General features: G+C 31.0%; 1 protein-coding gene across 1 annotated transcript in view; it reads left to right on the top strand.

The window, feature by feature from the left end:
* The window catches only part of LOC111712180 (vacuolar protein sorting-associated protein 13D), a 119,976-nt gene that overhangs the window by 75,559 nt on the left and 18,287 nt on the right, over positions 1-26,130 (top strand). Inside the window, exons 90-103 of the mRNA XM_023486726.1 lie at positions 1,773-1,869; positions 3,156-3,216; positions 7,628-7,697; positions 8,135-8,198; positions 8,648-8,748; positions 10,543-10,613; positions 16,387-16,481; positions 16,927-17,075; positions 17,625-17,751; positions 17,877-18,012; positions 18,252-18,443; positions 19,011-19,120; positions 20,251-20,313; positions 25,005-25,011. Of these exons, the coding sequence (XP_023342494.1) occupies positions 1,773-1,869; positions 3,156-3,216; positions 7,628-7,697; positions 8,135-8,198; positions 8,648-8,748; positions 10,543-10,613; positions 16,387-16,481; positions 16,927-17,075; positions 17,625-17,751; positions 17,877-18,012; positions 18,252-18,443; positions 19,011-19,120; positions 20,251-20,313; positions 25,005-25,011 (1,343 nt within the window). The remainder of the gene's footprint in view (positions 1-1,772; positions 1,870-3,155; positions 3,217-7,627; positions 7,698-8,134; positions 8,199-8,647; positions 8,749-10,542; positions 10,614-16,386; positions 16,482-16,926; positions 17,076-17,624; positions 17,752-17,876; positions 18,013-18,251; positions 18,444-19,010; positions 19,121-20,250; positions 20,314-25,004; positions 25,012-26,130) is intronic.

The following is a 26,130-nucleotide window of genomic DNA, read 5'->3' as shown; positions in this document are numbered from 1 at the left end:
ATTACGCTTACAGTCCCTTTAATAAAGTATAGTTTTTTCTCAGAGGTATTCTTAATGAAAGCAGAACAACTTAAAAATTAAAGTTGTTCACAAAATAAAACTATGCTTATACATATAATGTTTAACATCGAAGAAATTAAATTCTAAGAAATGAATCTGAAAAATGTTAAGGGAGGGGGCAAGAAAAATATTATCCAAAACTCGCAAATGGAGAGTTATTTAAAGGAGAGTTACTGGGAAAAAATGTTATAAAAAATTAACAAAATGCATCTGGATTTTTCTGAAACCTCTATTTTGTTATTGCAAGGTTTTCTCTTTAAAAAAAAAATCTTTTATTTCCCCTTCAAGCGGAAATTCGTAAATGATTCTCATTCTTCACTCGTGCAACAAGGATATAGTAGTGAAGAGTGGAGGGGGGAGGGGGGGGAATGGGAGGGCTGGATTTATTGTTATAGTAAACCATATATGGGGAATATTGGTGAAGTACTTTGATACTCGGGGGGGGGGGGGGGTAGATTTTGAGAGGGATTAAAAATATGTATTCCTATCATACATATCTTACCCATATACAGAGAGAAAATTTTATTACTACCCCTAAAGCTCAATTAATGCATCTAATGATCTAAAAGTCGAATTTGTTCTTCTGTTTCAATTCTGAAAAAATCAATGGTTTGGCAAGGTTTTAAGTTAATGAAACTTGGACTGCAGGAAAAAGTTTAAAAAATAATGAAATGCTAACACTCTTATACTTTCTGTGCAATCTCTGAAAAGATGTAAGTAAATACTATCTCTCTTGTACTAACGATGCAATCTTTCACAGGATATAAGAAACTACTACATTTCTGTTTACTATCTTTGTAATCTATGAAAATAGAAAATGAACCACGACCTCTCTTGTTCTAACAATATAATCTCTGAAAAGAATTAAGTAAGAAACTTCTGCGCCTCTTTTTTACTATCTTTGTTATATCTGAATACTACCGCTCTTGCAATATCTATAATCTCTGAAAGGGATAAGAAATACTACCAATATTGTACTATCTGTGTTTTCTTTGAAAATAAAAAAAGTAACTACTACCTCTCTTGTTCTATCTTTGAAAACTTTTTAAAGATTAAACACTTAAATTTTGCCCCTTAATTAATCTATGATTTTTTTTAATTGCTTTGAGTTTGCTGGGTTTGGGATAGGATAGACGCTAGACTGCAATAACAAAGTTTTGTGTGGAGGAGAGAGTATTAAGGTTTGGGATAGGATAGACGCTAGACTGCAATAACAAAGTTTTGTGTGGAGGAGAGAGTATTAAGGTTTACGGTCATATCTGGAGCCAAAGTCAGGTCAACAACAAGTTTACCTTTCACTCCAGCAAAAAAATATTAATGATTTTTTGGGTAGTTCTTTCTGNGGACAGATGGTTGAACAGTTGGACAGATGGTTGAACAGTTGGACAGATGGTTGAACAGTTGGATGAATGGTTAAACAGTTGGATGAATGGTTGAACAGTTGGACATATGGTTGAACAGTTGGACATATCGTTGAACAGTTGGATGGATTAATTGATTGATTGATGGATTGATTGATTCGAACCAAACTGATGAGCATTAGCAGGCAATGAAGATTGATTTATTAATTAATGAATTCAGGACAGTAGGATGAGTATGAGCAGGCTAGATTGATTGATTAATTAAAAAAATTAATTAATGAATTCAGGACAGTATGATGAGTATGAGCAGGCTAGATTGATTGATTAATTAATTAATTAATTAATTAATGAATTCAGGACAGTATGATGAGCATGAGCAGGCTAGGATGATTGTTCCACTACTCTTCTCCATCTCAAACACTGACTCCCCACCTGGCCTTGTTGTCAGGAACTACAATCTATCCATCTTCTAACATATTTATCTTTAACTATAACGTAGTAATCTCTATTTGGACGTCCAAGCATATCTCATGATTCCCTGTTCTGATAAGTCTCAAAATTTGAATAGGAAACTCAAGGAGAAATTAAGGAATGCTCTTGGCTTTGTTTTAAAACTCTTAATTGAGTGTTTTGATTTAGTAAGGTAATGTAGAAGTTCCAGTGCTTAGGATCCATTTAATTTTGATGCGAATCCGGATCCGGATCCTGGATCCGCACTGGAAAAAAATGGATCCGGATCCAGGTCATTTCTTTAAGATTTACTGAAATTTTTTAACAAAAAATAATTTTCAAATTTTAGTTTTATTTTTTTGCTTATTTTTATCCTAAAACTTGATGAACCATTCAGAAATGAGTAAATTTTATAATCTCTCTTTTTTCAAACGTTTACATTTGGGGTTTAGGAGTAAAAAAGTTTTTTTTGGGCAGTTTTTAGTTTATATTTTACCCCTTGGATCCAGATCCTAAGCACTGGGGTAGAAACTATAAAATGGTCGTAGGACAACCCTAGCAGTCTGATTTGATTTGATAAGGGATAGTTAAGAATAAAATTCACCTCTTGCGTTAGGGTAATTTTAGCGTCTTTATGCATTCATGATATTTGGATTAGCAAATAAAGCATTTAAAGAGGAAAAGGTAAATTTAGATTTTAATCTTAAGTTTATTTTACAAATTCCATATAGTGTATTGGTTTTTAGAATTCTGATTTATTTTCCAGAACAAACCTTTTGATGTCTTTCTTTTATTCTTTTAGTTAAGAATGTTTTGTAAAATGTGTTAAGTGCTCTACTCTATCCCTTTCACTCTGGTTTTCAAACTTAAAGCACAACAATTAATTTTCCTTTCTAAAAGAATCTAAGCTTGTGAAGGTTGACATATTTTCCTAAAAGTATGTTTTTACAGTAGCATTTTCTAACCAGAGATCAAATCTATTTTTAGGATTTGTATCCTAAGTTGTTTATTTTTATTTGCGGTTTTTCCAAGAGTGACTTGCGCAATTTTTGCTGATAAGAAGCATTAGAGAAGTATCAGAACTAAACACTTTGAGTCAGAAACACGGCGGTTCATTACACATTTTTAATCAGATTAAGGTTTCAAGGCTACTGTTGTAATTCAGGCATTGCCATCTTTGCATGGGAGGGTCTCTTGAAATTACGCTCACAGTCCCTTTAATTTCTAAGTTATTTCAAGTTTCTAACCATTTATAAACTCTTGATGAATAGATTGATATTAAAGGATTGGAAGTGGAGTACATCCGGAAGGAAAGACAAAATGGTGCAAACACTTTTACCTACAGGAAACATTAGACTTGACATTTCTTCTTATTTTAGAAGAGACTAGCTCAAAGGCCCAGTGTTGCCCGTGGAAAAAAGAAAAATTTTGGAAAAAAAATTTCTAATTTTATTTATTCTATAACACCCCCAGCCACAAAGTGTGTCCACAAAAAATTTCAGTCCGATCGGTCCAACCGTTGGCCGGCTATAGGCATTACATTTACATTGACAACTTTGGGAGAAGTATTTTTAACTTTAATAATTTTTTATTTTGCAATTTTGCAATTTATTTAAATATTTATATGAAATCAGATGAAAATATTTTGAGATTTCTATATTTCTTGTTCTTCATTTTTTCTTTTTGGTCCATCCTTCAATCATACTTCGGCTAATTTTGAAAATGGCTAATTTTGAAAATAAAAAGAATGAATTTTGTTGGATGTCCTTGTAGTTTGCCGTGTTACAAGTAAGAACTAATTTTAAATGATCTTGCTTTTTTTCTGAGCCATGAATTTGAAATTGCTGAGTATCTTACTTTCTTTTTTTCTGAACTCTGTATACTCTTACGTCTGATTTTTTTCTGAACTCTGGATTGAGATTTTTTATATGGTCACACATCTGTTTTCTGTTCTTCTCTTTTAGATCTAAGCATTCTAATCCCTTGTAGACAAGGGAAAAATACATTTTGACACATATTTCTGATTCATACTATTCTTTAATTTGATATCTTGGCGCCAGAAATCTTTGGGAGAAGTATGATTATTGATAAGATATGTGTCAGACAAAATCTTTGATTTTCATTTACAAAGTCATGTTTCTTTTTGTATTTTTGAAAAGGCTTTACAATAATCTAAAAGTTTGTCTTTCTTTCACTCATTTTGAATCTAACAGAAATAATTTTTTTTTATTTAAAAAGTTAAAATTTTTCAAAGTAAATAGCATTTTGTTTACTTAAATTTTGGGAACTATATAGAGTTGACAATTTTTTTTAAATTAGTACTTTTAATATTTTTGAGAAAAGTAGATGGAAAACAGTTTTAAGAAATTGTGTTAACATTTTAAATAGACAAAATAATACAACTCCAGCATAACAAATACAATTATAACTCTAAAATAAGATTAGGAGAACAATGTTTATTTTTCCTTCTGAAATCTTAAAAAGTTGTTTGAATTCTGAGAAGAATCCTAATACATACAACTATGTTTCCTCTTGGAAGATAATTCTGTAGAAAACTTTCAAGGAAGAAAACTCTTTAAAACTTTCCTTACCATTGACTTGTAATATATATCTGATGTAGTTCATGACTTTATGTTAATCTTTTCCAACAAAAATCCAGTAATTGTCTAAAAAAAAAAGGAATGGAAGCGTTAAACTATTATCCTACATTCAAACTTTTCGTATGGTTTTTACTACTCACTTCTACTTGTTTAATTGTTCTAAGAAACTTACGAAATTACTTTTAACAAGATGATTTTTCCAAAGGTCATTTCTAGCTTCACTGAATACTGAGCGAGCAGAAACTTGCATATCTATTTTACTGATGAAATTTATGATTCTTTTAAAAAGTCCCTAAAATCTTTATTTGGTTAGATTTTTTGTCTTTTGATGATAATGATAGTTTACCTCTACAATGCCTGCAAGTCCATGTTTTAGCACTGATTGAATATACATGTAAATGTATGTGTGGTATTGAGATAATTGGAATATCTTTCCCTAAGGGAATATGATATATTATTCTGGAGTATTTGACTACAAAAGAGTAATAAATATGATAAAAGAAACCTTCAAGAAAATATAATCAATATTCAAACCTAGTGTCTCATTGTTCAGAATTACCTCATTTATGTGATCAGGTGGAAATGGACTTAATTCTGAGGAGGAGGCGGGATTTTTGAATCCNGGGGGGGGCACCAGGATTAAAAAAAACATTTATCTCTCTAAAATATACTGAATTCTAAAAGTGGATTGACAAGAAACAGCAAAGCAGCAGAAATATGAGAAGTTTAGAAATTTTGCAACATCTGCGGGATTGAATCAGTAAAAACAACAATGAAGAAGTTTCTAAAGAATTTCCTTTTCCTTCCTAATCTTTGTAAATGCAAATGCCAGGGATGCAAGCTTAGCATTGTTAAATATTTTAAACCTATCTTGTTGAATTCTTTTTTAATATAGTTGAGTCTTTCATTCTTTATTTTGTAAATATTTAATTCGCTGCACATATGGAGATTTTAAAGAAATTACATGTTTATTGTTTTAGTGGTTTTTGGGACATAACTAAAGCCCTTTGTATTCAAGTTTTGAAAAGATGGCTAAATTATTCTCCAATCTCCCTATCTTTTCCATTAGTAGATTGCTTATTCAGCTATTCTGTTCAAACTGTTCAAAAACTTTGCTTCTTTGTCTTTTGAGTCCAAAACTTTTTAATGGGAGTAAAAAGGTTCCTCTGCAAATTCTTGATTTTGTTTGGATTTGGATCCAACTCAATAAAGTAACCAGAGACAATTTTTTTACCCAAAATAATTCCCCTTGGTGCTACATTCGGCATAATAAATTTTTTTTATGAGTTTGAGCATTTATCATCACAAGAATAAACACCATAATAGAAATGGGCATGCTTGGCTTTTATTCGTTTACATTGTTCATCGTTTATGTACCACCATTTTGTAAATTTTTTTCCCTTGTTCAAAAAAATTTTTTTGTTTGTTTCCCAAATTATTGTTTAATTTCCATCTATTTTAATGATAATTGTTTTTATTTCTCTTTACGATTCAAGTTGTTCTCGAAAAATTTAGTTTGTTCTTGAATAATGCTTTCGTTTACAAAAACGTTGCCCATCTATACTCCATAACAATTTCCAGAATCCAGATGAAAATGAAAACACTAGTTTAAATTAACACCATTGTTTAGTTTCTAGTAAAAAATAGTCCAGAAAAAAATACTCATTCACACCAAATATAGTTGTTGAAAATATTTATAGCCTCTTTTCATGTTAAGAGTAAGTCCATTGTTTCCTTTCATTGTAAAGAATATTAATAGAAAATATCTCTGTTCTTTTCAACTCTTTTTAACAACCATGATTTGACAAGTTTCATAATTTATTTCATGTGTTCGATTTCCAGAGTTAAGGCTCAATTTATAATGAAATCACAAGCCAAATCTCTGCAGAAGAAATTGGTTCTTTTCTAAAGAAGAAAAGGATAAAAACTTTCTTGAAATTTTATTCTTTCCTGGACTAGTTGAGTTTTATTACTTCAGAACAATTTTTTGGATTCTGAATGTGCTTACTATTTTTAAATTATTAATACTTTTAATTAATAATTTAATAGAGAAACTGTTGTTTTAAATGTCAACCCCCCCCCCCCCTTCATTTAATAAGCTGTATGTCTGATCAATAACAGTCCGCTATCTCAATCCTTATCTAACCAGAAATTCAGGGTAGCTATTCTCCTTTTTCTATCTCAAAAGTTGTTGAATCCTGAATAACGGTTAAAGAAAAACCACAAATGGAAAAAAAAAACATTTTCTACATAGAACAATAGGGCTTTTCATAAAAATTTTGTTCTTTTCTGCTTTAAAAATAAAGTAAAAATAATACATTTAACTTTTTCCTGTTTATTTATTTCTAGTTAACTTATGTAATTTTAAGAAGATTCAGAAATTCTTTATCTAAGATTTAGTGGCATGAAAGAAAAGGAAAGATAAAAGAATATATTTCTTTGTTGTGAACTTATAAAATGGGAAAAGTGTTTTATGTATTTGTTATTGTTCAGACTTAGAGTTTCGTGTTTCAACCATTAGGTGAAATGTTGATTAAATCATCAATTTGAAACCACACCCTATCTTTTTCCTTTTCTTTATCTATATTTTTCATGGAAACTTGAAATCAGTAAGTTTTGCTTTCTACAGTCTAGAATAATACAAAGTTAGGCTTTTGAGACCAGGGAATGTTTGTAAATGATAAAAAACTAACAAATGTTACCTGGAACATAGAGTTGATCTTTGTTATTTTTAAAATGCGCAAACTTAAGCAGAAAAGTCCGCGAAATATGATTTACTCAAGAAAAATGACAGATTCAAGAGCTGGAAAAGGGGTGTAGGTGGTCTTGTTATCCAATAAATTCAGCAACTGTTTATAATTAATTTGCCAGACTTCTCAAACTTATCTTGGAAGCTGAACAAAAACATAACTCTATGTTTACAAGTTTCTACAACAGTATTAAAACTAATGTAGGGTATCCACTCCAGTAAAGAAAGTTGGTTCATAAATCCAATAAGTAAATAAAAACTTTTTCAATTTTTCCTTGTAATATTAGTCGAGTTGGAAATATTTCAACATTTTGTCTATTCTAAAAATGTCACTTATTTAATTTGTTTCTGCCAGACATTTTTTCCATTTACTTGTAAAGTTTAAGTTTCTAATGTTCTTGTTGAAGTCTGCGGCTTCAGTTCGAAGGTTAAGAGTTGACCCTCCTGACAAGCGACCCGAATGGGTTTATATTGTTGGTAAGTAAACTAAAACTTTTTATGAGATATAAAGACGGTACTTAGAACAAAGTTTTGAAAAACACTATTGTCATTGCACTTTAGATATCTAACATTTTCAGAAATATATATTTTTATGAAAAATTAGATCTACCAAAAGGAATCATTACGTTAAATATCAGTACATTTCTTGAATTTGGTGTTTTCTTATTTAGATTTTTTTTTTGGTCTTCATACAAGATCTTAATTACTTAGTCAGTATAATTTTTCAAAATCTAAATTTTGATTTTTTTAAGAAACTATCTAAATCTTATCATGATGTAAATGTGTTCATAATGTTCAAAATATTCTAATGCTTTGATGTGATTAAAAATATAATTTTGCAGCTCAGTGAGTACAACATTATCTTGAAAAACATCTTATTTGATAAAATGGAAGAAAATCTTATTTGTTTGCAGGTATTGACGTGAGACAGGGCAGAGGAAGGTATAGGGATACAAATATAGTTACTATATCTCCTAGGTAAAGATTTATGTAATTCTAGGGTGAATAGCTAAAATTCCAGTGAATAGAATTTCTCTCATTTTCTGAAATATTGTCAGCCTGCTTGTAAGAAGGCAGAAGGGAAAATGTCTTGAGAAGAAATTTTTCACTCCCTGGTTTTTAAAATATTTATCCTCAAAATATTCTTCAAAATAATCAAATTTGATGATGCATTGAAAACTGACCTAGAGTAACCTGACCTAGATAGTATCCAAACTATTTATCGAGTAGTTTATAAAAAGTTTTGGGTGATTGCAGATTTAATTTGACTCCCCATTATAGGTTCATCTAACCCTCATCCATCCAACCTCACCTAACCTTTTTATCCTACCTAACTTATTTTAAGATCTAATACAATTTTAGGTCGGAAATTCCTGAGGTCAGAAAACCATTAGGTTGGATGAGCCTTTACCCCATTGATATTTCAGATTCCAGATCTACAACCAGTCCCCTCACATGCTTCTCCTATCCCAGCTACAGTTTGCAACCTCCTTCAAGGATCCTGCAGCACAGAGTACATTTCTTACAGGTACAGGGGTCACAGAGTACATTTCTTATAGGTACAGGGGTCATAGGGTTTATTTATTACAGGTACTAGAGTCTAAGAGTATATATCTTACATGTACAAGTCATAGCGTACATTTCCAAGAGGTACAGGGGTCATAGGTTACAATTTTTACAGGTACAGGGGTAATAGAGTATATTTCATACAGGTACAGGGGTCTTATACTCAATACATCAAGTAAGACCAAAATACTAGATGTGTCATTAAAGTTTATATTTACTAAGAGAAAACTGAACATTATGTTCAAACATTGTGTTAAAAGAATCTTGTTCTAAATAACTGAAATCTTATGAAAAGAGTGAACAGAATACAAATTATCTCGACAACACAGAAAAGTAGGGGTGTATATATTTTCTCATTTTCTCAAAAAATCTTCTCCCTCTCCCCCCCCCTTTTTTTTGAAAATCATTTATTACCCCTGCAGAAAAAGAAATTGTAAAGAAAACATAACCTTGTTTACTTCACAATATTTTACAAACTGAAGAAAGTTTAATAAGTTCTTCCAATTTCTTTCTTGCTATTATAATTCAGTGTCCTATTCCTTTCTTAATTTTTTAATTCAGTGTCCTATTCCTTTCTTAATATTTTAATTCAGTGTCCTATTTCTTTCTTACTATTTTAATTCAGTGTCCTATTCCTTTCTGAATTTGTTTCTGTAAATAAAATATATTTGTTGAACTTGAATTGTACTCAGTTTGCATCAATCTTACCTGAATTGTGAATTTGTGAACGGACTCTATTAGTCCCATTGGGATTAGGTTTTCCCAGGAAAAGAAACAAATTACATTAGTGTTCAAACCAAAAATATCCATCAAACGTAAATTTTAAACAATGTTTAACAACAACTGTATCAAACAACAGATTTTTTTTCAGCCAATGAGATTCCTAAACTACACTGAAGTAAAATTTAATAAACTAGCCGTGCATAGTTCAACCATCCTCTTGTCGCTCTATAAAATTTCCGGAAGTCCAAATAGAATATTATTTGAAGAATTGGAGAAAATAACAAGGAATTTATCTTCCGGGATCCTGTCTGTTAACAAAGGAAATAACTCCAGGATTTCGTGATAAAATATTAGACTTCTATTTTTAGTTTTGTAATTGTTATTTCTTTCCAAGCTTTAAGTTGAAGACTTTGTTGTTATGAATATAATTATGTGTACTTTGTATGGTGTACACCTCAAACTGTACTCTTGCACTCTTATAGTTACACTGAACTGTACACTATACACTGTACACTGCACATTGTACATTGGTCATTGTTCATTGTACATTGTACATCAATGATTCACAACATTACCCCTTCAGATCAATATTTAAAAGGATTGAAAGCTTAATTTCAAGTGACCCTCTATGCAAAGATTCCCAATGGTAGTGGAACCCTTCAAAGCTTTGTCTGATCAAGTATAAATTAGATATCAAGGTTTATCATTTTGAATACTGATTATTTTCAATACATTTTTTCTCTACAAAAGTGACTTGCGCATTTCTACAGCAGGAAAACATATAGAAATGATCAGAAATCAACACGTTTAAACATAGAAAAATCGGAGAAAGGTTTCAAGGGTATCGTTGTAAATCGGGTATTGCCATCTTTGCACGGAGGGTCACTTGAAATTACGCTTACACTCCCTTTAACGTTTTCTTGTAAAATGTAAATATTTGAATTCCCTTCTCCCTACCACACTTTTATTCATCTGAACTAGGTCCTTTTAAGTTTCCAAGTTTGCAGGATTTTATTAATTAATAATTTTGCAGAGTGCCAGTGGTCCGGGGGAATCATTATAGAGAAGGTTGATTCATTTCAGCTTTCTCTCAGAGATATTCAGGGAATCTTTCATTCAAACATTCTAGAATTCATCATAATAAGGATGATGATGATGATATAATAATGAAAACTAGGATAACATTAATAATAATGATGATAACATTGATAATAATGATGATAATATTAATAATAATAATGAATGATGATAATAGTAAGGGTATGATTATGATGATATAAATTATATATTAAATGATTTTGATTATAAAGATAGATAGATAGATAGATAAAAAGATAGATAGATAGATAGATAGATATATAGATAGATAGATAGATAGATAGATAGATAGATAGATAGATAGATAGATAGATAGATAGATAGATAGATAGATAGATAGATAGATAGATAGATAGATAGATAGATAGATAGATAGATAGACGGACAGACTGACAGACAGACAGACAGACAGACAGACAGAAAGACAGACAGACAGACAGAAAGACAGACAGACAGGCAGACAGACAGACAGACAAACACAGACAGACAGACAAACACAGACAGACAGACACAGACAGACAGACAGAGCAAAAATTACAATTAAGAACATACAATATTGTTTGTTTGTATATAGACTCATTAATAATTATTACTTGACAGTCTGAGTTAATTGAATTGATCACAAACCTTCTGGGAGTAAGAAGAACTTATTTTTAATGTTACATTAGCGTAATTTAAGTATGGAAATGTCCGATTTACAATAGTACCCTTGAAATCTAAATATGATAAAAAATGAGGAAGAAACCATTGTTCTTCTGAATTGTTTATTTCTGTGAGTTTCTCCACGGCTTCCTATAAACTAGGAATGCGCAAGTCACTTTCGCAGAGAAACTGCTAATGGAAATTAACTCTTTAAAGAAACAGAACATTGATATAAAATTCATACTTGATCAGAAAAAGCTTTTAAGGGTACTGTTGTAAATCTGGCATTGCAATCTTTGCATGAAGGGTCCTTTGAAATTACACTTTATTTGTTCTTTACAGTTGTTTATAATAACAATTCTATGAATGTAGTTGCTGATCATCAAACTTGGTTTTACTTACCTCCCTTCACTAACTTGGTTTTACTAACTGAGTTTCACTAACCTTGTTTCCAAATATCACTAACTTGATTTCACTAACTAAGTCACTTATAGGGTTTGACTTACTGAACATGGTTTCACAAACTGTGTTTTTCTATCATGGTCTCATTGTATTGGATTTTTAATTAAGTTTTTATTTTTTGTTCAGTCCTATATATCCAGAGCTAAATGATGGAGTAAAGTTATACCCTGGATTGTTCAAATATTGGTTCCATTACATTAAACTTTAGAGGTGAACGATTTATTCTCTTCAGTGTGCTCTACACTCTACAGGGGGTATTGAAGGACCTCATGGGAGGAAAACTTGATGAGTAAACCAGGGGGGGAAAAGCAGTGTTTAGGATCTGGATTTTGGCTGCCTGGATCCAGATCTGGATCCTCAAAAATATGCGGATCCATGGATCCGGATCCAAGGGGTAAAATATCAACCAAAAACTGCAAAAAAAATCTTTTTTACTCATAAACCCTAAATGAACTTTTGAAAAAAGAGAGATTATAAAAATGTCCTCATTTCTGAATGGTTCATCAAGTTTTAGGATAAAAATAATTGGATCTGGATCCACATCAAAATTGAATGGATCATAAGCACTGGAAAAAAGGGTTTCTGTTAGCAATATGCACACAATAATAGGGCTACATATCTGGTATATTTATCTTTACAAATTCAAAATTTGTCTTATTGCATGCTACATCAAAGATATTGTTATGACAACAAATTATTTTCTGTTGTCTCTGTTGTTATTGATATCTATAATAATAATAATAATAATAATGATAAGATTTGCGCAATGATGCGCTAAAATTTACTGCATATATAGCAAAAGGTGTGCATTTTTTTAAAGGTAAGTTTAGTGATAATTAACATAAAAACATAATTTTTATTTGATATTTAAGATAATTTTTGACCAAATTTGGTCTAACTTTCCTGAAATTTAAAAAAGATTGCTCACCTGACCATAATTGAAAACCATTGCTTGTTTAGTTCAAAAGTTGAATTAAATAAGAAACATCTGATATTTCCTAAATGAATATACAGGCATAAAAACAGAGCTGAAGAAAATTACAAATTGTATTCTTTATCGGTGTAATTTCCGGGACCGGGTTAACCTTGGGAATTGTCCAGCTAAATCTTTGTTAGTGCCTGTTCATACATTAAAATGCAAAAGGTTTGACACTAAAAGAATATTGCTACCTTTCTGTCCCTTTTTAAAGAAATACAAGGCCCCTCGATCAATTTGACATTTTTCCCCATTTTTGAGCAATGGAGGATATTTTTTTTTTCATTTTTACCTTATGTTCATAACTTACCTTGAAAACTTATAATCAAACTATATAATCAAATGAAAATTTAACCTTGTCAGGATTTGTTTTTGCTTAATTCCTGTCCAGTAATTGTAAGTGGGTAAGATAAAGTTAGTAGACTAAATTCTAACTTCTGAACCTTCTCTTGTCAAAACCTTCAAAACTGAATTCATAATTCAGAAACTTTAGAAAGAGAAATTATGATTTTCCCGCTCCCCTCCCTCTACCCATTTAACATTGTCAGCCATGGGATGGATTTTCCTACAAAATTAAGTTAACAATTGGGTCAATTTTAGAGTAGTCTTTTTAATCGCTAAAACTTTTAGGAAAGTTTTACTAAATTTGATAAAAAATGCCTTTAATTGCAATAAAAGAAATGTTTGCATATTGATCATTAAAAAAAGCCTTTCAGTTAATGCACAACTATTGCTATACATGCAGTAATATGTAGCTCATTGATGCACAAAATTAATATTATTTTTCTTATATTCATGACACAGACTAGTTGTTTGGCATACCAATACAACTCTTTGTTGTAGCTTGCAACAAGATAAATTTTGATTTTGTACAAATACAAACAAATTTGTACGAATACAAAAAAAATTGTACAAATACAAAAAAAAAATTCTGACATTTTTTATCTATAAAAAGGTGAAAAGCCTTTTTTGCAACTGCAAACTTTATAAAAAATCTCTAACTTAAAAAAAGTTTCAATTTTAAAACGTTTTGGAAAAAATTACAAATTTAAATTTCTCAAAGTAGTCATTAACATTTTTGAAGCAATTTTGGAGACAAAAAAATCACACACTATAACAAATCTACAAATAAAATAATATAAATTAATACCTTTTGCTTAAGATGACAGATATTAAGTTATTAATAAGATTAGTGGATATCCTAAAATACTATGTCTCATTTTTCATTGAAACTAATTTTTCTTTTCATAATTTATTATCATTCCTCCTCTCTTCCCCTCCTCTCTCCTCCCACTTCCCCCTCCTCCTGTCATCCTAATCCTGAGTTTGAAAACACAAAACCATTTCTTCCATGGCTCAGTTGACAGGTTTTCTGGGGGGAAAATAAAACACAAAAGATTGATATGACATGTAGAGATTTATAAATAGGGTGGACCCTAAATTACAAAATCAAAAATTCATGGCAAAAATTGGATTGCTGTAAAATAAGCTGCAAAAATCGCTTATTTCGCATTTCAGTTCATTTAAAGATCTATTATTAAATTATACTTTTATTGAAATAAGTTAGCATCATTTGAACAATGAAGTTGTTCTATAATTTTTACGGTTTTTTTTGTAAAACTAAGCAAAAAAAAGTTTTCTCAAAGTTTATATTCTCTTCAACCAATCTCTAAGGAACAATTTTCTACATTTTTGATGTATTGTTTTTTTACAATTTTTCAGTTATAAAAATTATCAATATTTTAAAGAGAAAAATGTATCTTTTTAATGGACCTCAGACAGTATCAGATTAATATTGTTAGGGATTTAGAGACTTAACATTGAGTTGGTGAATTTTTCCCCTGTTATCTGGAGGAACGAGAAGGAATGGTGTATAATATCCCCCCACCACAGGGATAGTTGCAGAATACCATATCTGACAGCTGACAAGGCATGTCTGAATAGAATTTTAATACCTGGAATTTATTCAAACCATATTTGTATTATTCATAAAAAAGGGTGTTTTTGCACTGTAACACACTTCTGACACTGAAATAATATTTTTTGAATAGAAGCACTCCTTTACAAAATATTATAAAAATATTTTTTTTTTTTGTGTGTAATTTAAGAAAAAAAATTGCGAGAGAACATTATCTATACTTTAGGATGAAATTTTTTTTTTTTTTTTTGTATTTTTCATGATTTTATCTAAATTTTATTACTTCCCCCATCCGACTTATCATCCATAATGTACCCAAGCTTCCCCCTCCTCAATGCCTCCACTCAACAAATCCTTTCAGCTCAATGGAATAGATGCAAATCCATTCACCATTGTTGAAAAACAGGGGTGTAAATTTTCTTAGTTTTTTTTAAAATGGTTTTTAGATGAAGAAAATATATTTTTGCCTTTTAAGTATCTGAAAAGGTGAAAAACTTTCCCTATGATGTCTAATGTTAAATTTGTTCTCCTCCAAGCATACTCTTTTTAGCAGTTTCACCCCTTACTCTTCATTCCAACTTATACATTCAATTGCATAACATATTTTATATGATAAGGGAATATTAGGACCCAAAAATGTTTGGTAAAAGTTATGGAATTATTTGAGTATACAATGCATGCTAACTTTAAAAGGAATTATTTATGGAGAGTACAGTATCCCTTGATATATTTGCTGAGTTTGAATTTAGAAATATCAAAATGATTTATTGACAAGAGGCCAAGATATTAAAGAAATTTATTGAAATATTTTCCTTTTATCATCATTCTTAATGCTAGTGGATGAGATCTTTTTTGTGAACTATAAAATGATTTTTAAACTAAAATTATTTTTAAAATAATTATATTATGTATGCAATTTAATAATATTTTCAAGATTTCAAAACTATATTATGGTAAAGTTTGTTTTTATTGAAAAAGGGAAAACCCAATCTAAAAACGATTGTTACAATATGTTTTGGGATGTTTTTTGCTTATATCTTCTGCCAGGTTCAAGTGTAAGAAAAACAAATGTTTAGAATTTAGAAAACATTTTCTCTTCTTACACTATATCATATTTTGACCCTGAAAGAAAATGTAGGGAATAACCGACCTAAAAACTACATCACTACATGCATATTCAAAATGCCTGCATAGCTTTTGTACTTTGATGTATACTAGCTGTAAAGCGGGGCATTAACCTTGGGAAAAAAAAATTCAGCTTATTTGGTCCAGCTGTTTGGCCAGTCAGAGGGACCAAATATATGAATGTCTTGTATTATTATATAGAATATTTGAATATATTAGAATTTAATTTGAAACCTGTAAGTAAAAGATAAATTTATGATTTCCCATAAGCAAGAAGTTGATAAGATACAAATGCTACTTTAAGGTAGAGAAAACCCTGACAATTTCTAATTTCTTTATTATTTATTATTGTTGGTAAAAAGCAATCATCTTTCTTAAGTTTAGGGGATTTACTTAGATATAATGCATTTTGTAAATTAAATATTTAGTTCAACAATATATTGCTGTTTGTTTAGAAATTAACTTAAACCTTTCTGTTTTTAATGATAATAAAGTTGCAAATTATTATTTATGATGGTTTTTTCAGTGAAAAAAAAATCTTGTATTAATAAAAACAAAACAAAGTAAAAAAAAAGTTTTTTGTTTTCTAGGCTTGTTAATGTTGTCTAAATTGTCGATAAATATTAAAACTTTGAAAAGAATGAAAGCAATGTTAGGGACACATACATTTTCTGAGGATAGAGATCAGTCTGTGTAATTCTACATTCTGTATTGTCATCTCTTCTGCAGAGTCCTTTCCCCCACCATTCAGGAATATTACTGTTTTAATCAAATCAATATTCACAGATCTAATATTGTTAATGTTATTATCATACTGTCTGTTAACCAAGTTTACTGACCTATCATTCCCCCAACATAGGGGTGTTAAATTACTTAACATCCCTTGGGACAATGAAGTAAAAGAAAAACCAACTCTGCAAAGTTTTTGTAAAAAATTGTGCGTTTTCATCTCAAAAGACAATATAATTATGTACAGCTACTTCTTGGTGAAATTTTCAGTTATGGATTCCCTCAACAAATATTGCCTGAAAAACATCCCATGCTGCACTGGGGATGTTTGTTTGCAAAATTAGTCTTGGGAATCCTTGGTAAAGTTAAATTTGCTAACATTCCAATTAGGAAGTTGTAAATGGTTAAAAGCATTTTGTTCTGGATATTCAATTTCAAACCAGATAAACAGATAGATAATCTGATAGGATTGACAACTTATCAGAGGTATCGATCACCTTCCATCAGACTGGAGTAGATGACCACTTTCAGCTGTCAATGGTGAAGCCTCATTCTTCAGTGCCTTATGCTCTAGATGCCCCGGTTCTTCCACCACATTTATCTATTACAGCTCCAGGAAAAACAAATCATTACATTAACTGGTCCCTGATTCAATTGAAACTTCTAAGAGCAAAATTTGTATTTAAGTAAATTTTCTTTTACCTGTTTTTTATTACAACTTCTTTAAACCTCTTTCTGATAAGACTGTGCAGTGGGGTTGTGACTTAAATCATTGGCCTAGTCCTTGATATCTTGATTCTCACTAAACCTGTGTTATTAATCAACATTAACTGCAGTTATTTTTAAAAGGGGCTTGGCCTTGATTTGCAGGGAATGATAGTTCCGAAATGTTAAGTTTTCCCTTTGAGGTGGAACAGTTAAAGGGGCTGTAAGAATTTAACATCTATGTTCTTGGTTTTAATAAATTGCTTGAGAAACAATGGAGAAGTTATCAAAATTACACACTTTAAGATGAAAAACTCTTCATTATAGATCAGATTTTAAGGTTTATGGGGTACCAATGTGAGTCAGCAATCAGTGTGCCTCTCTTTAATTGGAGGGTCCCTTTAAGCTATGTAGTAACATAGTAATATATTTTATTTTTGACCGATTTGTTTTTTTAAAGGAGCATCTTCTGCAACCTATAATATGAACATAGATGGACCTGGAGGCGAGCTGACTTATGAGAACTTTATTTACTTGGCATTTACAGCAACCTTCGACTTAGTTTGGGGGATGGAAGAGTCAATGAGGTAAGAAGAAGTTAGACTTTTTTTCTGATGTTTTGTCCATTGATCCAAAGATTTGTTAAGAAAAATTGTTACATGGAGAGTTAATTTATTTCAAAAATAATACCCCTGAATAATGTTTCTTATAGTGGTCAGGAGCTGGTGCTTGATGTTCCAGAAGGAAGTAGGGTGGTTCTCAGTAAAAAGTCTGGGGCAAAGCGCTCCCAGCTCTGGAGGATGACCAGCACAGGGATGCTGCAGCATGAAGGGTCATCTCCGCCCCAGGTTAAAAAAATAGTTTGATCAATGATTAATTATAATGATTTAGGCATAGCAAACTAAAAATGAAAATCAACAAAAACCCAACCATATAGAAACAAATCAAATCATTAATAATTGAACCATTAATTCTAACCAATCTTGACGTCAATAATAATCATGATGACTAAAGCCATCTCAGCATTAATCATCAAAATGAAATCTAATTGTATGTGATTTTAATATATTTTAATGATATTTTGCAGGATCCGAAGAAACCCTCAGATGCCTCTAGATATCTAGTCCTAGATATATCTGGTCCTAGTGTGCTTCAGGATGATTTTGTAACCTTGTCTCTAAGAAAGCATGATCCAAGAAGATCACTCACCCAACAATGGAAGTTTACAGAGGATGGTCGACTTTGCTGCCAGCACTCTGGGTTATATGTTCAGGCAAAGGTGAGTCAGCTGATAGGGAAGGTCAATTGCAGGTTTCTGAAAGAGATTGTCAGTTAAAGGGAGGGCAGCTGCTAGCTTCTGAAAGAAAATGTCAGATAAAGGGAGGGCAGTTGCTAGCTTCTGAAAGAAAATGTCAGATAAAGGGAGGGCAGCTGCTAGCTTCTGAAAGAGAATGTCAGATAAAGAGAAGGACAGAAGCTAACTTCTAGAAAGAGATTGTAAGATAAAGAGGAGGGCAGCTGCTAGCTTCTGAAAGAGAATGTCGGATAAAGGGAAGGAAAGTTTCTAACTTCTAGAAAGAGGATAAAGGGAGGGCAGCTGCTAGCTTATGAAAAGAGATTGTAAAATAAAGGGGAGGGCAGCTGCTAGCTTCTGAAAGAGAGATTGTCAGATAAAGGGAAGGAAAGTTTCTAACTTCTAGAAAGAGGATAAAGGGAGGGCAGCTGCTAGCTTCTGAAAGAGAATGTCAGATAAAGAAAAGGTTAAAAAAAACTGCAGTCACCAGTCACAAATTGTTTTTAACTTAAAATTATGTACATCTGTCTTAAATATCCACCCTTTGTCTAGAACGGATATATGGGAATGCTGGCTGGTCAGGATGCTGTTCTGGGACCAGAGTCTGGTCTCTGCTTGAGAAGAACTTCAGGGGGTATTCCAGTAGAACAAGCTCTATCCAGGTAACACATTCAGAGGGTATTCAAGTAGAACAAGCTCTATCCAGGTAACAAATTCAGGGGGTATTCCAGTGGAACAAACTCTATCCAGGTAACAAATTCAGGGTTCTCAGCACCCCTCACACGGACGCTATGAAATTTGCTCTATAACTGTTTGCTTTATACAGTGGTAGGCGATTATATCAATACAAAAAAGACGACTATATTTTTAATATTTGATTGTAAACAAGCTTTTTTCGAATTACAAGTTTACAAGTAATCTAATAAAATAATTGATAGCTTCTCTTTTATTCTATGTTTATTTGTATCCTTGCTGTTAAACAGCATTATTTCAATCAAAATTTAAATCAAATGTCGTCTTCATTGTATTGAAATAATTGCCTACCACTGTACATAATTTGCTCTATTATTGATAATGTTATTTGCCCTATAACACTAGCCGTAGTGCTTGGGCCCTCCTTTAGCCTGCCGTGCCTTAGTAGGCCTGACCTAATCCTCGTTAACAATTTATAGAGGAAATCATATACTGACTACTGGTCGTGGTCTTAAAGGCAGTATAGAGCATATTATAATAGAGCATTATTGTTTTTTAAGAAACGGTTCAAATCTTTGTTGTTTTAAGAATATTTATTTGGAAAGGGGTATGAAGTAATCCAAGCGTTAGATTAAGGAAATTAAGTTTGATTAGAAAGTGTATTGAGTGTGATAAACCAAATGCAAAGAGAGAATGAAGTTTCAGAAAATTAACTGAGTTATGAGAAAGCCAAAACAAAAATTAGAAAGTGTATTGAGTGTGTGATAAACCAAATGTAAAGAGAGAATGAAGTTTCAGAAAATTAACTGAGTTATGAGAAAGCCAAAACAAAAATTAGAAAGTGTATTGAGTGTGTGATAAACCAAATGTAAAGAGAGAATGAAGTTTCAGAAAATTAACTGAGTTATGAGAAAGCCAAAACGAAGTTTGAGTCAAATAGATTTTTTGATTGATTTTTGTTTATCAAATTTTCTGACCTATTAATATGCAATTTAAAATCGACATATCATTAGTTTTTTACTTTTGATAGTAAAGGCTTCATTTTCGGTAACAACTTAATCTTAGATCTAAATGGTGATCTGAGATTATATTTTTATAGACAGCGCTTGCGCCCTGGCAGTGGTTTCCTGGGGGTCCAAGTGCTAACAGATGGACCAACTCGGTAAGTTTATATATTTTTTTTGTACGTAAAATATTTTTTTTTGTAAATTTTTTGGATTAAAATTCCCCTACAATTTACCAATTCATTATGCCGAAGATTGCACATATAAAACATAATGATTATGCAATAAAAATAAAAATTTTGCTTATCTTCTACGATTATGTAAGAGCACTATTGCCAGTCTACTTCAACATTTAACTTAAGTTTTGTTTTTCTATGGTTTTAATAGAAAGACCGATTAAGTATGTTTTACTTATGGTTTTATCAGATAAGTTTTTAATGTGTAAGTTGAGTAAGTATAATGGTTATAACTAATATACCAAATAAATAAGGTATTATGTTTTTTCAGATAGACCCATTGAGAAAGGTTCATCTATGGTTTTTCATATAAACAAAATAAGTGTATATGGTTTTATTCATGGTTTTAGCTGATAAGATAGATTGAATAAGGTTCTATCTATGGTTTTAACAGATACACCAAATAAGTAAGTTTTTGTGTATATAGTTTTAGCAGAGAACCCAACTGAATAAGTTTTGTATATATAGTTTTAGCAGAGAAACCAACTGAATATGTTTTGTATATATAGTTTTAGCAGAGAAACCAACTGAATAAGTTTTCATCTATAGACCAACGTACTGCGAAAGCCTACTGCATATTTGATGTTTGTACTGTATTATTACTTAGAATATACTCTTACATCCTTTATCAGTAAACTGTCTGTACACTCAAGCTAAATAGCATGGGGCAGGTAGTTAACTACTGTACACTCAAGCTAAATAGCATGGGGCAGGTAGTTAACTACTGTACACTCAAGCTAAATAGCATGGGGCAGGTAGTTAAATACCAACCAACACAGGATAAGACTAAAATGTCGATTTGAAGGTTAAATATGGATTTGAAAATAGTCTTCAAGGATTTATCAAATGAGCTGAGGAAAATAACAAGAAAGTATAAAAGTCGTCTCCGAAGCCTCATCCTTTGTGGGGAACCCTGTACAATTTCATGAATCTTGTATTTTTTAAAGCAATATGAAAATCAGCTGTAGGTGTAGCATTGCTTAATTTCTTTCTTTATTGTATTACATCATATCGAAAACCAATTGTAATTCTATCCCCTTTAATTGTTCAGTGAATTGGTTGCCAGTTCCTGTCAAAAAAAATTGAAAAATTTTATTTAAAAAATTTAATGTGAGCATGTATTTTGCGCAATGCAACGTACAATGTATCATTTACCTGCGCCCTCGGGTTTATCATTGAATCCCTCGGGGGTTTAAATTTCCATTGCTTCTAATTTGTCAGAGAATAAATGACATCCTTTTGTAAAAAAAAAACAAATTATTTTTATTCTTTATTATTATTTTTAAAATGAAATTAAATGAAAATTGTTGCAAACCAAAAAACCAGCTTTTTATAAAGGAATGTACATTGTTCACTATACCGTGTTCAGTGAATGCGTGTACAATGTACATTGTACATTCCTTTATAAAAAGCTGGTTTTTGGTATGCAACAATTTTCATTTAATCCTGCCCCTTTTAATCGATTTAATATTTTAATTTTAATTTATTTAATTTTACAAAGGAATGTAAAATTGTCGGGGGATTAAATTTCCATTGATTCTAGTTTGTCTGAGAGTATATGTTACATTTTTTACTGTACTGTACCAAATACATGAACATTGTACTTTGTACATTTTTATCAGTACCCTGGGAAGTTTATACATGTACATCGTACAATTCATCATTTGTATTGTATGCGGCAAATACATATACATTGTGCAGTACATGTACAATGTAAATTGTTGATTGTACAGTTTACTGTGGGCTGTTTACACATGTAAATTGTACAATTTACTTTGTTTCCTGTACCGTATGCAAGCTTTACTGTATATACTAGAGGATAACCAGAAAACTGTAGAATAGGAAGACGACATTAAAGCAATACTCAAGTGCATTCGATGTTGTTACAAGGCAAATGGCTTAACTCTAATTCTAAATTTATCGTTAACAATAACATTACTTGTCGTTGATTTTTAAATTAAACTGAAGAAAAGAAAGTCAAGATGTGCAGTGTGCCGTGTATTAACACCAATAAAACAAAACACAATGTCGTCCTATACTTACATCGTTGGTTATATTTATTTTGAACAAGCTAGAAAAGTATTTTTTTCGTCCTTCTGATGATTCAATTTTTCAATAGATATTAATTATTATATTTCCATTAAATAAAAAATAATCAAATAGCTTGAAATTGAAAAACACATGTGATTTATCAAATTTGGAACATTTAAAATCTCAGGGGGGGCTACGCCCCTCCCTGAATCTGTCAGGGGGTGGCGAATGTCCCCACGCCCCCCCCTGTATCCGCCCCTGAGGACGGGTTAAGCTGGATAGGTGGAGTTGTATGAAGTTGAGAAAGTAAATTGCGGCATTTACTCGTAAACCTTATTTTAAAATTATATTTCTTAAACTTGTAATCACAAAATTAAACACCTTGGTCTGAAATATTAAAAGCCCACAAAAGATAGACCACTTTTGGGAATTTCCAGGGCTAGGAAATTATGTGACATTTGATTCAAGAATCCCACATGTATTATATTGATTGACGAACGAATGCCGGAAATTATTTTTTAGATTAAAGACGACCCTCAAGTCAGACCAGCTAGGTCATGTTCCGTGGGACACTCAGTAGTTTTAATGTGGAATTGATAAAAAATGTTAAATCGTAGTTAGTTCAAACTACTCGATATTTTCTCTAAAACTACTGGATAAATTGTTTGAAAACCCTTTAGGTCGGTTTCCTCGAGGTCAGTTACCATGGCATCTAGATATTGTTAAGCACTGCACTTGCAATTGTATTATTTCAATTTGCTCTGCAGTTGTCCTTCTTAATTTATACTGAGAACATAAACATTTATTGGATCAGGGGCGTATACAGGATTTTGTCAAGGGGGGGGGCTCACCATGTTCTAGCCAAAATTTTAAGTAAAATATACGAATAGGGTACGAATCATAAGACCTCTCATCACATGATTTAATATTGTCAGTCTTGCCGTGTGGGTGTAGGACGTCCCTAAAACTCTAATTTGATAGGGGGGGGGGGCTGAACCAACGCAGGGAACTGAAATTATTCTTGGAATAACTGTTTTTTGATATCATCTGAAAGCATTCGGTGACTTAGTCTAACAAGGAAGAGAATCTAGCTTTTTCTTTAAAAACTCTGAATAATAAAAATGATAATTTTATACCAAAAACTAATTCAACTACAGTGATAACCAGAAAACTCTGAAGTAGGGAGCCAACTTTACTAGACACTTATTTAATCACTTTTGCTTATACTGCACAATTGCTGTGTCCCTCCAACCCAAGTTAATTGTACTATTCAAAGTCATCACTTGAGTTTTAAAGTCATCTTTCTATTTCAAAGTTTTCTGCTTATCACTGTATTGGATTTAAAGTTCAAACATTCTTAGAAATGTGTATTTATAGCTAATCAAATTAATAAGGATATATTTTTGTTTTACATTTGCTCACAAATATTTTATGACTAATGGATGAAGTAATTTTTTATTTTAGAGAAGTATTGGTAGGATGTAGCTAAAAGTTTGCTCTGATACTATGTAAATTACATGTAAAATTATCAGTTTCTGTATTATTTCAATTTTTTTTAGTTGGGCTATATTTTGCTTTTACGTTATTTTATTTATCTTGTACGTGGATGCACAATCTAATGTTCAGATTGCATTTATATTTACATTTTAATTTCTTTCTTCTACATTTATTTTCTTTCAGTGTTGTATATTCTTAGCTATAAAAAAAGCTTGGGAGTTTATTTATTAATGAATGAGAGGGAGCGTCTGACAAGTGAAGATATGGATTTGCAAATAAAAAAAGTTCATAGTTTAATTTTGGAGGTCAGAGTCCGAATTTAATGAATTTGAGCCGCGTCTTAAATCCGCCAAAAACCGGTTTCAATTGAACGCCAACTCAAATCTTGAAACATTGAATACAATTTGAATTGGAACAAACCATATTTGAGCCGCGACTTAAATTTAAACCGCGGCTCAAAGTGGTGCTAGGAAGGCTTTTTAAGAATGCCGAAAGTACGTCTGAAAAATTGATAGATGTGGATTGTTCCTTATAGGGTTTACTAATTAATCTGGAGCTCAAATAATCATTAAATAATGGGTTATTATTTTTTTCTTTCGATCTTGCATTCAGAACAAGTTGAACGATTAATTCTACAATTAGATCAATTCTACAATTAGATCAATTCTTATAAATTAAGAAGTTTCAAAGTAAATACACCAAATATATCCTTCAGTATTATTCTTGTTCAAATTTACTATTGGAATCTCTAGTCAAGAAAATCTAGAGTTTCAACCAAAATCTTGGAATTCTAAATTTTAGAAATCAAATGTTTTAATGTTTAATAAAATGTTGGATTAAATAACAATAAATTCTTTGTACTTTTGTTTGAACTGTAGTTTGCATTGCTCAGTGCATTTGGTTTGGTAGAATTTTTAACATTGTTTCCGACTGTTAACTTAGTTTCAAGTGACCCTATAATCTCCATGCAAAGATGGTAATGCCCGATTTAAAACGGTACCCTTTAAACATTTGACTGATATAGTATGAATTAGAAATCCAAGTTTTTGTTTCTTTAAACTGAAGATCCTATTATTATTGTTTAGTGTACTGCAAATCCTTTTTTTATTGTTTAGTGTACTGCTAATCCTTTTATTATTGTTTAGTGTACTGCAAATCCTTTTATTATTGTTTAGTGTACTACTAATCATATTATTATTGTTTAATGTACTGAAAATCCTTTTATTATTGTTTAATGTACTGCTAATCATATTATTATTGTTTAGTGTACTGCAAATCCTTTTATTATTGTTTAGTGTACTACTAATCATATTATTATTGTTTAATGTACTGAAAATCCTTTTATTATTGTTTAATGTACTGCTAATCATATTATTATTGTTTAGTGTACTGCAAATCCTTTTATTATTGTTTAGTGTACTACTAATCATATTATTATTGTTTAATGTACTGAAAATCCTTTTATTATTGTTTAATGTACTGCTAATCATATTATTATTGTTTAGTGTACTGCAAATCCTTTTATTATTGTTTAGTGTACTACTAATCATATTATTATTGTTTAATGTACTGAAAATCCTTTTATTATTGTTTAATGTACTGCTAATCATATTATTATTGTTTAGTGTACTGCAAATCCTTTTATTATTGTTTAGTGTACTACTAATCATATTATTATTGTTTAATGTACTGAAAATCCTTTTATTATTGTTTAATGTACTGCTAATCATATTATTATTGTTTAGTGTACTGCAAATCCTTTTATTATTGTTTAGTGTACTACTAATCATATTATTATTGNAGTTAAAAACTTTTAAACACCGGAGGGTATGTTCTTTAAGAAGTGTAAGTTCTGAACACTCAGAAAAAAATTTGAAAGTCGTCATTGACCTTTGAAATAATTTGCGGCATTTCTTTTAGAAATGTTGGAACTATTTTCATGAAACAATGGACATAAAATATCCCTAGCCCTGACATTTTCTAAATGTGGTCTGCCGTTTTTATGCGCAATAACTTTGCTCTTAAAAATGTTTATATCTGTCTACATATGTTCTACATCATTCAACACATGTAAGGGGTTAAACCATCCTTAGCTAATGTTTTTTTTTCCTTTCATGTTTATTTGAATTTCTATTTGATCATACCTTCTTTCCTTGCTTGTGCGAAAATATTTTCATTTCTTCAATCCTGCATTTTTCCGTAACATTGTTT

This window comes from Eurytemora carolleeae, unplaced genomic scaffold (genome assembly GCF_000591075.1).
Source record: "Eurytemora carolleeae unplaced genomic scaffold, Eaff_2.0 scaffold1028, whole genome shotgun sequence".
Classification (NCBI taxonomy): domain Eukaryota; kingdom Metazoa; phylum Arthropoda; class Copepoda; order Calanoida; family Temoridae; genus Eurytemora; species Eurytemora carolleeae.
The sequence above is the reverse complement of the archived record's forward strand: the minus strand, read 5'-3'. Positions and strand labels throughout refer to the sequence as shown.